Raw genomic sequence first — 15,543 nt, forward strand, 5'->3', positions numbered from 1 at the left:
GAGACGGTGCTTATGGGCCTGGCCGGTGAACCCCAAACATCAGCTTGATGAAGCTGGCCTGGCCCCATATGAAAAGAAGGCCCTAACCACGGTAGCCTATGCCTACCTAACTGAAAACAGGCTCCACTGAATTCAGTGGGACTTACTCCCAGGTAAATAGGTAAAGCAACCTTCCTTAGCCAATAGTTTGCTTGCGACTTATAAGTAAAATAATAAATATTAACACTAAAATTCCATTGGAGCCCAGATCTGAGAGTTGGGGGCGGGGGCACAAAATGTTTACTTCTTCCTGGGGGGGGGAGTAACAGTAAATAATTGAGAAGCCACTGGGCTATAGGAAGAAGTTACTGGCAAGCTGGTCCCAAAAAGTTTGCCAAGAAAACTTGGTGTGTTGAAAGTAGAAGCCTATCAAGAGATGTTTCTGTTGGTAGGCACCTGCCAATTAAAAACCCTGAGTCCAGAAGGTGCAAAATAAACGTTGAGGTCATTTCATCTGGTTGGAGGGAGGTGGCCTTTTCTCAATTATAAAGAGGTTAAGGAAGAAGACCTGAGATTGGGTGGAACTCGGTTTTCTGATGGGGCTGGCAGAGGTGGAGGCAGAGAAGACGAGACCGGACAGCAGCTGGTGGTCTTGCGCACCATTGTCCATAAATCGGTCCTGAAGCGCTTGATGGAGAAGCAGTAGATCAGAGGGTCAATGCAACTGTTCAGGCTCAGAAGAGCCACACTCAACATGTGAAGGTTGTCCAGGAATGATGGAGGACTACAGGCTAAGCCTGACATTTGGTCAGTGACCCAAGGAACCAAGGAGAGGTGATAAGGTGCCACACAGACCACAAACACTAAGAGCATGCCCAGCACCATGGCCCGTGCTCTGCGCCGGTGGCCACCTTGACATGTGCCGGCTGCAGTGGACAAGGTCCTCATGATAGACAAGTACGTCCCCAGCACAACCAAGAAAGACAGGGTGAAGATGACCACCATAGCATAGGCATAGGTCCTCTGGCCAGAGTGCTGTTCAAAGCATTTCAAGCTGGTGAAATCTCCCTGGTGGGTTTGCTGCTTAGTCAACGAAGGGACGGCACAAAGCAGGCACAAAATCCAGGCCATCACACAGCTGATCAGTGCCCCCTGGGGCCGGTTCAGAACCAATTCTACCTTGGCCACCGTACAGTATCGGTTCAGGCTGATCAAGGTCATGAAGGCCATGGCACTGTAGGTGGACAGATAGTAGATGGCTCCAGCCAAGCGGCAGAAGACTTCTGGAAGACTCCAGTGTCCCTTAGCTAGGTAATAGGTGATCCAGAAGGGCAGGGTGAGGTTGAAGAAGATATCGGCCAAGGTGAGGTTGAGGAGGTAGATGCGGATGGCTTTCCGGACTCGTCCACTCTGAAGGAAAACAAGCAACGCTGCCACATTGCCAGGCAATCCCACACATAACACCAGGCAATACGTGGCTGGCACTACGACATGCTGCAGAGGATCGGTGAGCTGACACTGGACATCTGCCAGACCCACAACGGTGGAATTGTTCATCCCAACAACTCTAGAAGACAGGAAGGAAAGGGTCAAAGTTCCAGCTGACATCCTCCAAGCAAGCACTGTCGAGATGTTCCAATCTCCAAATGCAAAACTTTATTGAGTACATCGTCTCAGCACAGATTGAAAGCAAAAACAGCTCTATTTAATTCCCGCGGTTTTCACACAAATAAAGAATAGGAATTCCCTCCTCCACCACTAGCGTAGGTCACATTGTCCAAGGATTGTTATGGAAACAGTCTTTGCCAAAAATCTGGTTAGATGACCTTGGTTCCCACAGGACTATTCCTTGTTGCCACCTGGAACTACAATTCCAAAAGTGACTCCCCCCCCCCACTCCCAATTTGGTGGCAAGCTCAAAAACAGCAATGGCTGTGATAGCAAAATCATGCTTTGAACTTGACAGAAAGAAGATCTGGCCACAACCAAACAACTTAGAGAGAAGAAAGAGAAGGTGGGAAAGATGCTGCGCTGAGTCCTGTGTGGATTATTGGGCGGCATATAAGTAGGTAGATAGATAGATAGATAGATAGATAGATAGATAGATAGATAGATAGATAGATAGATAGATAGATAGATAGATAGACAGACAGACAGACAGACAGACAGACAGACAGACAGACAGACAGACAGACAGACAGACAGACAGACAGACAGATAAGACAGATAGATAAGACAGATAGATAAGACAGATAGAAAGATAGACAGATAGACAGACAGACAGACAGACAGATAGACAGATAGACAGACAGATAGATAGACAGATAGACAGACAGATAGACAGATAGACAGATAGACAGACAGACAGACAGACAGATTATTTTTTGCATTTGGACTAGATGACCTACAAGGTCTCTTCCAACTCTGTTAATCTGTAATTTCAAAGGCTGCAGGGTTTATAAAACTTTCAGAAGTTCAAAAATTGTCCCCAATTAACTTAACTGAACCGCAAATTAATTTTTGTTCTGAGCTCACCTGCTTTCCTCTTCTGTTCTCTTCCACTGGGAACAGGGATGTAGCACATCAAGTCCAGACAGGCTTGTCAAGCTAGAAAACAGACAAACACAAAACCGAGACAGAGAGTTCAGGTGGACCAGGCCAGTGATGGCGAACCTATGGCACGGACGCCACAAGTGGCACGCGGAGTCATATCGGAGGGCACGTGACACATTGCCCTATGTCAGCCTCAGCCAGGAATGGGCAACTGCCCAGATGCGGGGGACGCCGTCTGGGTAGTGAAAATGGAGCTCCAGCTGACCGGCGGCCGTACGTCCACTCCTGGCGTAAGATTTGCTTCCTCTACATCAGTGTTTCCCAACCTTGACAACTTGAAGATATCTGGACTTCAACTCCCAGAAGCCCCCAGCTGGCTGGGGGCTTCTGGGAGTTGAAGCCCAGATATCTTCAAGTTGCCAAGGTTGGGAAACACTGCTCTATATGAACAGGAAGTGAAATCTCATCCAAGGAGGCCTGCAGCTATGGAATTTCACCGTTTTTATGCACAGAAGTACAAAAACAGCAAAAAGTAACAAAATCTCACAGTCACGTGCATCCTCGTGCAAGATATCACTTCCTGTGCATGCGCAGGAAGAAAATTTCATACCGGGCGCATGCTCCTGGCCACCACCCATGGACCCAAGACCCATGCTCGCCCAGAGGTGTCCCAGCATAACAAAGATAAGTGCAGCCCTTCACTAGCTCCAGCCCACATGCATACACTGGCCAGCTGATTTTCAGCCTTGGGGAAGGCTGTTTCACCCTGCTGAAGCTTCCTGAAGCCCCGGAGTGCGACAAACAGCCCAACGAGCAAACTGGAAGCCCGTTTTTTTTTCAAACTTCCTGTTTGCCCATTGAGCCATTTTTCACCGTTTCAGGCTTCAATGAGGCCTGTGCAGATGCACAGGGACGATGGATATTATGCACCTGCGGAGGTGGCAGTTTGGGGGTTCGCATGCATAGGGGGGAGGGAATGTGTGTGGGCCTGTGCATATGTGCTAGCACACACGAACACATCCTTGTGGCATGCAAACAGGGGTGGGCTACTGCCTGGATGGGGAGGAACGCAGTGGGGTAGAAAAAATGGAGCTCCACCCCAGAGCACCCAATTTGCGCTGAAAAATGTTGAAAGAAAATGCATAAGCCACGCCCACAGTGTAGTAGTAAAAAACTTTGGTAGCCCTTCACTGCACGCGAACCAAAGAGATGACTCTTGTCCAGCACCTCTGGCTGAATTGACGAAGAGGCTGAATTCAGTAGTGGCTGGGCAGAGCCTCCGACCACTGCTATCAGTTCACAGTATTGGGCCGAGCCGGGAGTAACCCACCGCTTGGATGGAAAGTATCAATCAATATCAACTTTATTTGATTAGTCAATCGACCATATCAAAGCGAGGAAAAGGACCACATCAGTCGTCATAAAACTGTGACTGGTTAAAATACAATAAAATTGGCTAAAATAGAGGGAATTTTAATAAATAATAAGTTAAAATGCAGTATAATATGCTAAAATTGAGTAGTAAAACATGAGAATATAACTCGTGCAAAGGATTATATTAAACAAATCTAAGATACTGATATGAAATATTCTTAAGTGAGTTCATCTCCTTTGCATGCCACCCCAATATGTTCTATAAAACGTATTCTCATCTGAACAGCCCTGACTATAAACTTAGCGGTCCCAGGATACGCCGGATCAAATCAAGCTGCTGATAACAAAATGGGATGTTTTGAATGGTTGGACCAGCAGACAAAGAAGAGGGTGGAAATTAATGCAGCAAGGGGGCAGGCAGGGGCCCACAGAGCACCCTCATTTCCTGCTGACAGTTAGAAGATGCCATGTCACAAAGAAAGGGAAACCCCTCTCCCAGTCCAGGCAAGTTCCCTTCCAGAGACAGCTCCCAGAAGCCTGCTTTGCTTCATGGCATTTTTGATGGGAGACGTTAGGAGTACAGCTGCAAGCTGGGGGTGGGGGTGCTTCAGGCAGTAGACATTCTGCCCACCCACCCACTCTATTGCTCCCATTGGAGATTTGGCTCCTGGCTCCAGTCAGCAGCTGCTGGGACTTAGCTTTGTGGAGGAGGAAAGTGGAGGGCTGTGGACAGAATGGCTCCCCAGCGCTGATACACCCTTCAGCTGTTTAGTTCCCCCCTCTTGCTGCCGAGGAAGAGCACAGCTGAGCCTGAGTGGGAGGGGCAGGAGGGGCTGTTGCTGCCCCCTCCCCTTCCTCATCAGGCCTGGGGGGAAACATCCAGTCAATGTTGCTTCTGCACATGCGCAGGAAGCAAAAATGTGCTGAAATCTCACAAGAGGACATGCGCGCATGCAAGATTGTGATAATTTTTTGTGCTTCCATGCACGCACAGAAGCAAAGAATCGCTGAAATCTTGCGTGCATGTCCCCTGATGAGATTTTGCTTCTGCACATGAAGCAAAAATATGCTAAGATGTACACGTGCATGCAAGAGAACCAAAGCTGCGGACATGGCGCACTGTTCGCTACCAGTGCGCCATCCTTTACTGTAGCGGTAGTAACCCATCTATTCTCTGCCTCCCGAGTCCCAGCTGATCGGGAGGAAATGGGGATTTTGCAGTAACCTCGCCCTGCCACGCCCACCAAGCCACGCCCACAGAACCGGTAATTTTAACAATATTGAATCCCACCTCTGAGTCTTACCTAGCAAACACAGTCCATCTTTGCTCAGGTCTTCTTGTTTTCAGAAAGTACTGAAAACTATGCGAGACATCACACAAGCCCCTCAAAATGCCGTTGTCTCTACTGCGGCAGTTATGAATGCCTGTGGTTTATTTGTCATGACTTGAGTCATTTTTCGCACCAGCTGGGGGATATCCTGCAGGAATAAAGCAGGCAGGTGGGGAACAGTTGTCATTTGATTCATAGAAGAAAAATAAAATCCGCCCTTAGCCGCCAGAGAGATGGCGTCTAAGTCAACAGTTCTCTTTGGCCAGGAACATCTCACTTGTGGAAGTGCCATGTGCACAAATCATGCAGAAGACGGAAAGAAAAACATGGAAAGATTCAGCACTATCCATGATGGAGGAATGGTTGGTGAAGAAGATGGGACTTTCAGAGATAGCTACCGTATTTTTCAGAGTATAAGGCGCACCTTCTCTCCCCCCCCCCCCAAAAGAGGGTGGAAATGTCAGTTCATCTTATACACCGAATACAATAATTTTTGCTGTCTCAAAGCCCCATCACACCTTTGCAAAAAAATGGGATTGTTTCTTCACAAAAACACCAGTGTAGCAGAATACTTTTTACAAACATGTACACTTTTTACAAACTTCAGACTTGACAGTTTTAAGACTAGTGAACGTCTACTGCCAGAATTCCTTCTCCAGTCATGCTAGATGAGGAAATTAGAAGGCAAAAACAGCCACGTTTCCCCCACACACACACACACAAAAATGGGGTGGGCGGAAGGTTTGGGAAGCCTGCAGGGAGCTCCTGGGTGCTGGGTGATGGCAAAAATGTCCCCATTTTTGCAAAAAATGGGTCATTTTTCACAACAAATGGGGCATTTTTGCCATCTCCCAGAACCCAGGAGCTCCCTGCAGGCTTCCCAGACCCTCTGGCCACCCCAATTTTTGTGTGGGGGGTGGGAAACAAAGCTGTTTTTGCCTTCTAATTTCCTCATCTAGGAGGGCAACAGCTAGGGCAACGGCTCACGTGCCAGCAGATATTTATTTATCTATTTGTTCAACTTTTATGCCGCCCTTCTCCTTAGACTCAGGGCAGCTTACAACATGTTAGCAATAGCACTTTTTAACAGAGCCAGCCTATTGCCCCCACAAACCGGGTCCTCACTTTACCCACTTCGGAAGGATGGTAGGCGGAGTCAACCTTGAGCCAGTGATGAGATTTGAACTGCTGACCTGCAGATCTATGGTCAGCTTCAGTGGCCTGCAGTAAGGCACTCTACCTGCTGCACCACCTCTGGCTCTGTGCCATAGGTTCGCCATCACTGCTCTACACCATTTCAGAAGAGTGGCTGTCCAGTCTCTTCTTGTTCCGCTTGTTAATTTGTCCTCACTGTTAGGAAGTTTCTCCTTAGTTCTAGGGTGGTTCTCTCCTTGATTAGTTTCTATCCTTTTCTTTTCTTTTTTGTCTTCAGGTACTTTGGAAAATAGGCTGACCTCTCTTTTGTGGCAGGCCCTCAAATATTGGAACACCGCTATGAAGTCACCACAATTCCTTCTTTTCATTAGACTAGACCCGTAATAGTGAACTTATATCACACTTGCCACAGGTGGCATGCACAGCCATATCTGAGGGCATGTGAGGAGATGCTTATGTCAGCTCCAGCATGCATGTGCATGCTGCCCAGTTGATTTTTGGCCTTCCGGAGGGGGGAGAGGCTATTTTTGTCCTCCTCCTGTTTCAGGAAAGCCTCCAGGGGGCAAAAACGGCCTCTGCCTCCGCCCCTCCGCCCCGACCGGACGTTTGGAAATGAACTTCCAATAGGCCTGTGGGGCCCATTATTCACCCTCCCCAGGCTTCAGGAAACCCTCCAGGGGGGCAAAAATGGCCTCCACCTCTGCCCCTCCGCCCCTACCAGACGTTTGGAAATGAACTTCCAATAGGCCTGTGGGGGCCATTCTTCACCCTCCCCAGGCTTCAGGAAAGCCTCCAGAGCCTGTGAAGGGCAAAAAACAGCCCAATGGGCCTACCAGAAATCTAGGGGCTTCAGTGAGGCCTGTGCACCTGATGAGAAGTGCAGAGGGGGGGCTTGTGTACACATGCACGGGGGAGTGCATTGCAATTTGGGTGTGGCCATGCATACACATGGCTATTGCATGCTCTTTCAGCACCCAAGCAAAAAAGGGTTCTCCATCACTAGATTAGACATACACAATTACTGCAACTGTTCTCCATATGTTTTAGTCTCGAAACTGCACTCTTTTCAAAGAGTGGAAATTAAATTACGGTTTTGATGATCCAACAAATTAGATTCCAAAAAGTTGTAACCCTGGAACAGGAATCCCCAAACTTGGCAACTTTAAGACTTGTGGACTTCAATTCCCAGAATTGAAGACCTCTGCCCTAGAGCATGAGATAAACTTAAAATTACAGTATACTTATAATGGACTCAAAAGTAGTGTTTCCCCAAAAGTCCTGGCCCAAGTATTCCTTAACATATGACCATAATGGAGCCTGCTCACCACGGTTGTATGTCCTAACAATTGAAATGTGGATTGGCGACCAAGCCTATTTGATTAACATGTTTGCATCGATCGTTAATCTGTGATTGTTTAGCAAACGGTGAATGCACCCTTTTGGCACCTGAGCCAAAAATGGTTCACCATCACTGATATGGAGTCCCGTGCTTGAGCCATCACTGACCCAAGTAATGAAAGATGTAAATGAGGCGCTTGCAAGAATGAAAACAACCTCCATTGAACAGACTGATCAGTTTGCTTAGATTACAACAGTGCTGGTTATAGAAGAACCGTGTGCTGAAATTAGCAACCCAAAAGCAGAAATCACATTCAATCCCCGAGTGCAAGATCAGACTGGAGGCCAGGCTAAAGAAATTAAGATCAGATGCAAGTAATTTCAAGAACACGAAAGGGCAAATATGTAAGAATGCAAAGATCAAGACACGCTAATAAAAAAAGAAATATTGGCTTAACACCAGAAAAATTGAAAAGGCTTTGGAATCATAAAACGAATAACAGCAATTTGCAGTGAAAAATTGAACGCTACCAGGCATGAATCATCTAATTTAAACAAAATCAACTTATTGTGATCAGATCAGAGGCCATTCTACTACGGCATAAATGGCAATAGAAATTCTAAAGGTGGAAAATGTGGCCAATGGCAAAAGAGGGTGGATGTTGTAGGTCAGCAACATCTGGAACTAGAGCAGGCACATCTGCAGCTGTCAAAAAAGAGTCACGACTGCTACCTCCGGGACCGCTTTCTGCCACATGAATCCCAGCAACCGATTAGGTGCCGCAGTGTTGGCCTCCTCCGGGTCCCGTCGACTAACACTGCCATCTGGCGGGACCCGGGGGAAGAGCCTTCTCTGTGGTGACCCCGGCCCTCTGGAATGAACTTCCCCCAGGGATTAGGACTGCCCCCACCTTCCTTGCCTTTTGAAAGCTCCTGAAGACCCACCTATGTTGCCAGGCATGGGGAAACTGATATACCTCAAGCTATTGTGGTTTGGGGGTGTTTTTTTTTTTTGTTTGTTTGTTTGTTTATTAGATTTGTATGCTGCCCCTCTCCAAAGACTCGGGGCGGCTCACAACATGTATGGTCTCTTAGGTTATGTGATTGTTTTCTTTGTATAACAAGGGTTTCAAATGGTTTTTTAACATTAGATTTGTACAGGGTGTATTGTTTTTGTGAGCCGCTCCAAGTCCTTATTAGTAGTAGTAGTAGTAGTAGTAGTAGTAGTAGTAGTAGTAGTAGTAGTAGTATAAAAAAAAGAGGGAGCAGTGACCGGGGTTTGGTTGCATGGTGGTAGCTACCATGCTGGTTTTGTGGATCCTCCTGCAAAACTGTCTCCAAATAGAAGCACAGAGGGAGGATAAGGTGCAGGGGATTCATTCCCCAAATGGCTGCTACAGAAGAACACTCTATATTATGTAAGAGTACTCTAGAGCAGTGGTGGCGAACCTTTCTACCCTTGGGTGCCGAAAGAGTGAGGACGCATACTATCACCTATGCACGAGCAGCCACACCCATAATTCAATGCCTGGGGAAGGTGAAAATAGCTTCCCCCACTCCCATGGCGGCCCTCTGGGGGCTGGAAACGGCCTGTTTCCCAACTTCTGGTGGGCCCAGTAGACTCGTGTTTCGCCCTTCCCAGGCTTCAAAGGCTTCCCTGGAGCCGGGGGAGGGTAAAAACACCCTCCCCCATCCCCCCGGAGGATCTCTGGAAGCCACAAACACCTGGTCCACACATACATGCATGTTGGAGCTGAGCTAGGGCAAGGGCTCATGTGCTAGTGTTGTGGTTAGCTCTGGCCCAGCTCCTGCCCCAAGGACTGTGGATGTGGGGGAGACATCCACATGCTGCAGGCATGTTTTGCCCCTGGTGGAATCTGCTGATGAAGGCTCCTCTGACCAAGAAGACAGGAGTGACAGGGAGGAGAGTGTGGCAGACAGCTCAGAAGGAGATCAATTATCTAGCTCCTCCTTAGATTCAGAACAAGAGTTAATGATACATCCGCGCATGCGGAGAGCGATACATAGGCAACAACAACTGAGAGATTATTATCAAAGAAAATGAGGCCACCTGTGGTTGGGTGGGGCTGTGGTGATTAGTGAGGCTGCTATAAAGAGCAGCCTGTGGGTTTGGCCATTGTGGAGGATTATCTGATCGTTGTGTTTCGTGACTGCTTTACTGACTTTGACCTTTTGTGTGCTGATTTTCCCCCGCTTTGAAACTAAACCAGAGCAAAGTGTGTTTCACTTTGTGAAAGAAGAAGGACTGTGAATTGCCTCACAGCTGCAAGCTAAGTATCACAGAACTGATAAGGGACTTGTACAAATTACCAGTTTGTTTGGAGACAAATGCTCTTTGCTATACCAAAAGAGGGCTTAGTTTATGTGAATTTTCATTATAAAAGACATTGTTTTGAATTTTCAAACGTGTGTGTGTCTGAAATTTGTACCTGTGAATTTTCGGGAGGAGTCTGCCAGAGAGCTCGACAGAACAGCCAGCAGATATGGCTCCGTGTGCTACTTGTGGCACCTGTGCTATAGGTTCGCCATCACTGCTCTATAGTATATAAGAATATTCCCACACGGCCAGGCCATTGAGCTCTGCTCCCAAAATGGGGTCTGCAAACTGATTTCTTCCTTCAGGAAGAAAAACAGTTTGCTTCTTATCCAGGAAGCTTCCTCAGTTCTAAGTAAATGGGGGTGTTTTGTTTTATTTATTTAATTTATTTATTTAATTCGACAGCTATGCCACCCAATACCATGGGACTCTGGGTGGCTTAAAACAATTAAATACAATACAATAATAATAAGTCAAATATAAATACTAAACTATAAAAAAAAACCACTATAAAACCCACAATACAGTCCAATCAAACAACACACATACCAATCAACATATTTCGGTGATGGGGTGGCATAAAGTGACCAGGTTATAATTTTGGTAAAGCAGGACACCATTGACAGGTGGGGGCACTACTGAAAAATCTCTGGAATGGCGGAGTGGTACGCACTCAGTCTCTTCTCCAACCCTCCAATCTCTCTCGCTCGCTCGCTCTCAGTGAAGGGGCCAGGAAGAGGATCTTGCTGCCAGGGAACCACCAGTAGAAATTGTACATGACCACGGCGGCTACCAGCATTTTGCCCATGCCTGTTGGCAGGCAGAGCAGTGTGTTGGCCAAGACACTCGGACCTGGTAGGCGTGCTCCTCCACGCAGCTGCTGGATGGGAAGATCCACAGAGCACCCAGCACACTGCCAATGAACCCCCGGGCAGCAGGAGCCAGAATGGCGAAGAGGGCAAGGATGGCGAATCCGTTGCTTTGGCTTCTATGGGAAGACAGCCGGGACTCGCCAACCACCCGTCCCATCCTGTCTCTCTCTCTCCCTGCAAGGGGGCGCACTGTCAGCCACTCAGTGATGAGCCAGGCAGGCTGAGGAGCAGTGGCCTCAGTGCCTCTTCAGCAGCGTCACCGCTGGAGCCTCCGTGGTGTCCCTCGCGCCCATCACAGCCCCCCAGTGTGGAAGCTGAGCTGCTTGTCGGACAGTCCCTTCAAGCCACATGATCGCATGACAAGCAGCTCCAACGCAATCTCCAACTGGCGTTCAAGCCACGGGCTGGTATGTCTTTAAAAAATCGGGACTTTTTAAAAACAACGCAGCACAAATGGGTAAAAGGCAGGACTGTCCCGCCAAAAGAGGGACGCCTGGTCACCTTAGGCTGGCATGGAAGCAGGGGTGAAATCCAGCAGGCATACCGGAAGATTCATTGAGGCCTGTGCGCATGCGCAAGGGGGGGGTCAATGTGTGTGGCAGCTTGTGCACATGTGCAATGGGAGGACATTATATTATGGGTGTGGGCACGCACGCATGCGCATCCTTTTGGTGCCCAAGCCAAAAAGGTTCACCATCACTAGTATAGAGTGATGGACTAGAAAACCTTCCAACTCTTGTTATTCTTTTTCTGAAGATGTCTGGTTTTCTTCCAGCATCGTATTTATTTCAGATGATAGGGAAGATTATAGGGCAGTGATGGTGAAACCTTTTTGGCTCAGGTGACAAAAGTGTATACACACACACAATAGGGTGCATGCGGGTTCCTACACCCATAATGCAGTGCCTTCCCCCCACGCATGCGCACAACCCATGCGCTGCCCACCCCTATGCACACAGTCCTCACTGAAGCTGTGGAGCTGCCCTACTGCTTACCTTCAGGTAGTTGCAACCAGGCCTCCCACAGCTTTTGTTCTGCAGCCGCCAAGACTTCCCTGAAAGACTCTCTAGCCCAGTGTTTCCCAACCTTGGCCACTTGAAGATATCTGGACTTCAACTCCCAGAATTCCCCAGCCAGCATTCGCTGGCTGGGGAATTCTGGGAGTTGAAGTCCAAATATCTTCAAGTAGCCAAAGCTGGGAAACACTGCTCTAGCCGATAACAGAGCTCCGGATCGATCTGGAGTTCTGTTATCAGCTGCAGAGGCTTTCAGAAAAGTCTTGCCGGCTGCAGAAGAAATGGGCCGAGGTGGGGGAAGCCTGGCTGCAACTGTCCAAAGCCGAAGAAGTTCCTGAAGATCTCTGACAGCAAGAAGGAGGCTGGGGGTGATGCACACAAGTGAACTTCTGGTTGGGCTGTTTTCGCCATCCCCAGGCTTTAGGAAGCCGAAAAGAAGTTGAAAAATTAGCTGGTTAATGCACACATGTGCACCATAGTTCCCTCTAAGCTAAGCAGTGAGCAATCGCTCACTTAAAAATCATCAACTCAGAGTTTTCCAAACCTGCCCAGAAGCCGAGAGGGAAAGCGTGAGAAGGAAGGAAAGAGAGAGGAAGAGAGGAAGAGAGAGAAACAGATAGAAAAAAGAGAGGAAGGAAAAGAGAAAGAAAAAGAATGGGAGTAAGGAAGAGAGAAAGAAAATCAAAATCTAGTTTGAAACTAGCTCAACTATTTAAGTGGCATTTTGATATTGATAGAGTTGCCCTATTATGAGCTCACTGTTATAGACACACAGTACAGTATTTTATTTTGAAATTCTCTGAGGCAAAACAGGGTTGGTTGTTTCTTTGTTTGTTTGTTTGTTTGTTTGTTTGTTTTTTCTGCGCCGCCCAGTCCCAAAGGGACTGCCGCTCAGACACTATACTTTTCCGCCCCCCCCCCCCCCAAAAAAATAGAGGGAACACTGATGTGCACTGGAGCTGAGATAGGGCCAGGCCTCATGTGCCCTCAGATATGGCTCCGCATGCCATAAGCTCACCATCACTGTTAGAGGGAGAATTTCTTTTGGGAAAGTCAGGTGAGGCAGCTTGACAGATTTTTGCTCAAGTCTTTGCATGCAGAAGCAACACACTGTCTACCACTGATGTAGTTGTTCTATTATAAATGAGTTTGCCAGGCAGAGGAAATAAAACCTTGATATTAAGGATGGAGGGGGGGAATATCATTTATGGCATTTTCAACAGCATCCACCATCAATGCTTCGAACACTTGAAAGATATACTTTTTTAAGTGGGAATATTTCTGACAGGTAAACTTTGAAGAACCTGCCACATTTCTCTCTACACGACTCTCCCCCTTGTTGAAATCTAAGAGGATTCTTCTAGGAATGCCACTGACAGCCTTCTCCCTCATTATGCAAATACTTTTTGCTTCCTGCCACCTTAAAAGACTTGATAGGAAACCCTCCATTCAGAACCAAGTGTGAAAATGTAGGGCAAAGCAGTGACTCAGAACTGGAAATCGGAAAAGCGTTTGCTTAAATTCTGGATTCTCACCCTGGGTAGTTTGCAAAGTGCAATGAGCCCCAAAAGATCAATTATCATCAGCATTGGATCTCCAGAGAAAATATTTCCTAAATGTAGTTATTCCTGGAGATGGAGTTTAGTTCTGCTTGGCTAGCTTAGATCATTGAGCTGATTTTGCTCATTTGGATTTTGCATCTGGATAGAATTTGGATGGGAAACTAGCAAAAAAAAATCCCAGGGCTTTCTCAGGCAAGGAAGAAAGCTTAGAAACACAAGCATGCACACATGAGCGTACACACACACACACACACAAAGACAGTTGTATTCCTACAACATCCTTAACCAGGTCAACTATGAACCGAATCATCACATTAATCCAGCATGCCACATATGTTTAATTTGCATGCATTGTGTGAATCTGATATCTAGAGACTTTGGTACAAATCCAGTAATTAGTTCAGTAACCTGGTTAAGCATGCTGAAAATTTCAGCACAGTGTATTGTTATTCCACCTGTCTCTGACGGTGTGACACGTACAATACAGGCACTCTAACTGGTAGAGTTCTGTTCTTCTGTTCTGTTCTGAAATATACACATACATATATGTATACCCAGTGGCATGGTGACCCAGTGGTAAAGATGCTCAGTTCCCACTCGGAGAGTTCAATCCTAGGTAGGGCAGATGTGTCTCCCTCCTAGGGCACAAACAAAAAATATCTGCTGCAAACTCTGCACGGTGTCGGGAAGGGCACCCGGCTAGTAAATGCTCAACTCCATCCAGTTGCCCCACCCTGAAATAAGGGATTACAGGGTTGTAAAAATATATGTGTATACATATATACATTACACGCAGACATCCCTGAAGGAGAAACTAGAGAAGACGTGGAAACTGAAAGCCAAAGTGGTTCCAGTGGTGGTAGGAGCACTAGGGCTTGTGCAGAGTGGCTCCAATAGATCCCAAGAAAAAGCATCAGTGCTCTCGGTCCAGAAGATGTAGTGGTAGGAGCAGTTAAGATGTTGCACAGAAAACTCATATCTATGTACTATAAATATTACAACTGTTGACATGGATGGATGGATGGATGGATGGATGGATGGATGGATGGATGGGTAGAGATAGATAAAAGATGATAGATGGATGGATGGATGGATAGATAGATAGATAGATAGATATAGATAGACAGACAGACAGACATGGATGGAGGGATGGAGGGATGGAGGGATGGAGAGAGGTATGGATGGATAGATAGATAGGCAGACAGACAGACAGATAGATAGATAGACAGACATGGAGGGAGAGAGGGAGGGAGGGAGGGAGGGAGGGATGGGTGGGTGGGTGGGTGGATGGTTAGGCAGGCTATGGTCGAATCACAGAATAACTTGATCAAGGGCTATAATGTACATAAACCTAATTCTAAGGAACAGGAGGAAGAGCCACAACAAGACAACCATCAGATAAATAAAATCTGAGCCTTGGAAACTGAAAGAGCATCTCAGACAAAACCCTCCCTAGTTCCTGTGAAGACAAAGGGAGGGGGGGAAAACATATTCAGACTTGCAAGATTCTGTTCCCATAAAACCACTGTTTAATTTAAAAAAATATGACAGTATTAGCATGCATAATTTTGGTTTCATAGCCTGATCCACCTTGGAAGGTTGACAAAGATCTCCCCAACTCAGAACCAAGAAATCCTATGTACATCAACATTCCCTAATCCAATAGTGCCCTCCAAATACATTGGAATTACAACTGCCCAAATGGCCATAATATCCAGCCTTGCCCGCATTCAACAGAGGCTCCTAAACATCCTTTCCTACTTGCTCTAACTCATTTTGCTGTTATCTTTCTGGGAGGTTGTTTATATCCCACTGAGGCTCAAACCCACGTTTCTCTTAGACCGATATTCAAGGAACCCTTTCTCTTCATCTCAGCAATACTTGGGGAGGGGGACACACACACACACACACACACACTCAACCTGTTTGGCTTTCTCACCTTTTGCCTTGGAAGAAAAGCAGGACGGAGCAACCTGAAATAGAAGCCAGAGGAGGAGCAGAGAGCTCGGCTACCAGAACAGGGAA

The 15,543-nt window shown here is 47.0% G+C and overlaps 1 protein-coding gene and 1 long non-coding RNA gene across 2 annotated transcripts; both read right to left on the minus strand.

The window, feature by feature from the left end:
* Nucleotides 1-176: 176 nt before the first annotated feature.
* Nucleotides 177-1,536, minus strand: LOC139174050 (platelet-activating factor receptor-like). Its single transcript, XM_070764095.1, has one exon. The coding sequence runs from the start codon at nt 1,534-1,536 to the stop codon at nt 523-525; it is 1,014 nt and encodes a 337-aa protein (XP_070620196.1). The 3' UTR covers nt 177-522.
* Nucleotides 1,537-2,514: 978 nt separating this feature from the next.
* On the minus strand, nt 2,515-15,543 carry LOC139174291 (uncharacterized). The gene is made up of 3 exons (XR_011560341.1): nt 15,458-15,543; nt 5,211-5,385; nt 2,515-2,586 (listed from the first exon to the last, which is right to left on the minus strand). It is a non-coding gene; the product is annotated as an uncharacterized lncRNA (long non-coding RNA).

The sequence above is a fragment of the Erythrolamprus reginae genome, chromosome 11, assembly GCF_031021105.1.
Source record: "Erythrolamprus reginae isolate rEryReg1 chromosome 11, rEryReg1.hap1, whole genome shotgun sequence".
In the NCBI taxonomy this organism is placed as follows: domain Eukaryota; kingdom Metazoa; phylum Chordata; class Lepidosauria; order Squamata; family Dipsadidae; genus Erythrolamprus; species Erythrolamprus reginae.

Bases quoted from the DNA above. Each gene is read 5' to 3' on its own strand.
- LOC139174050 (XM_070764095.1), bottom strand. From the start codon at position 1,536: ATGAACAATTCCACCGTTGTGGGTCTGGCAGATGTCCAGTGTCAGCTC.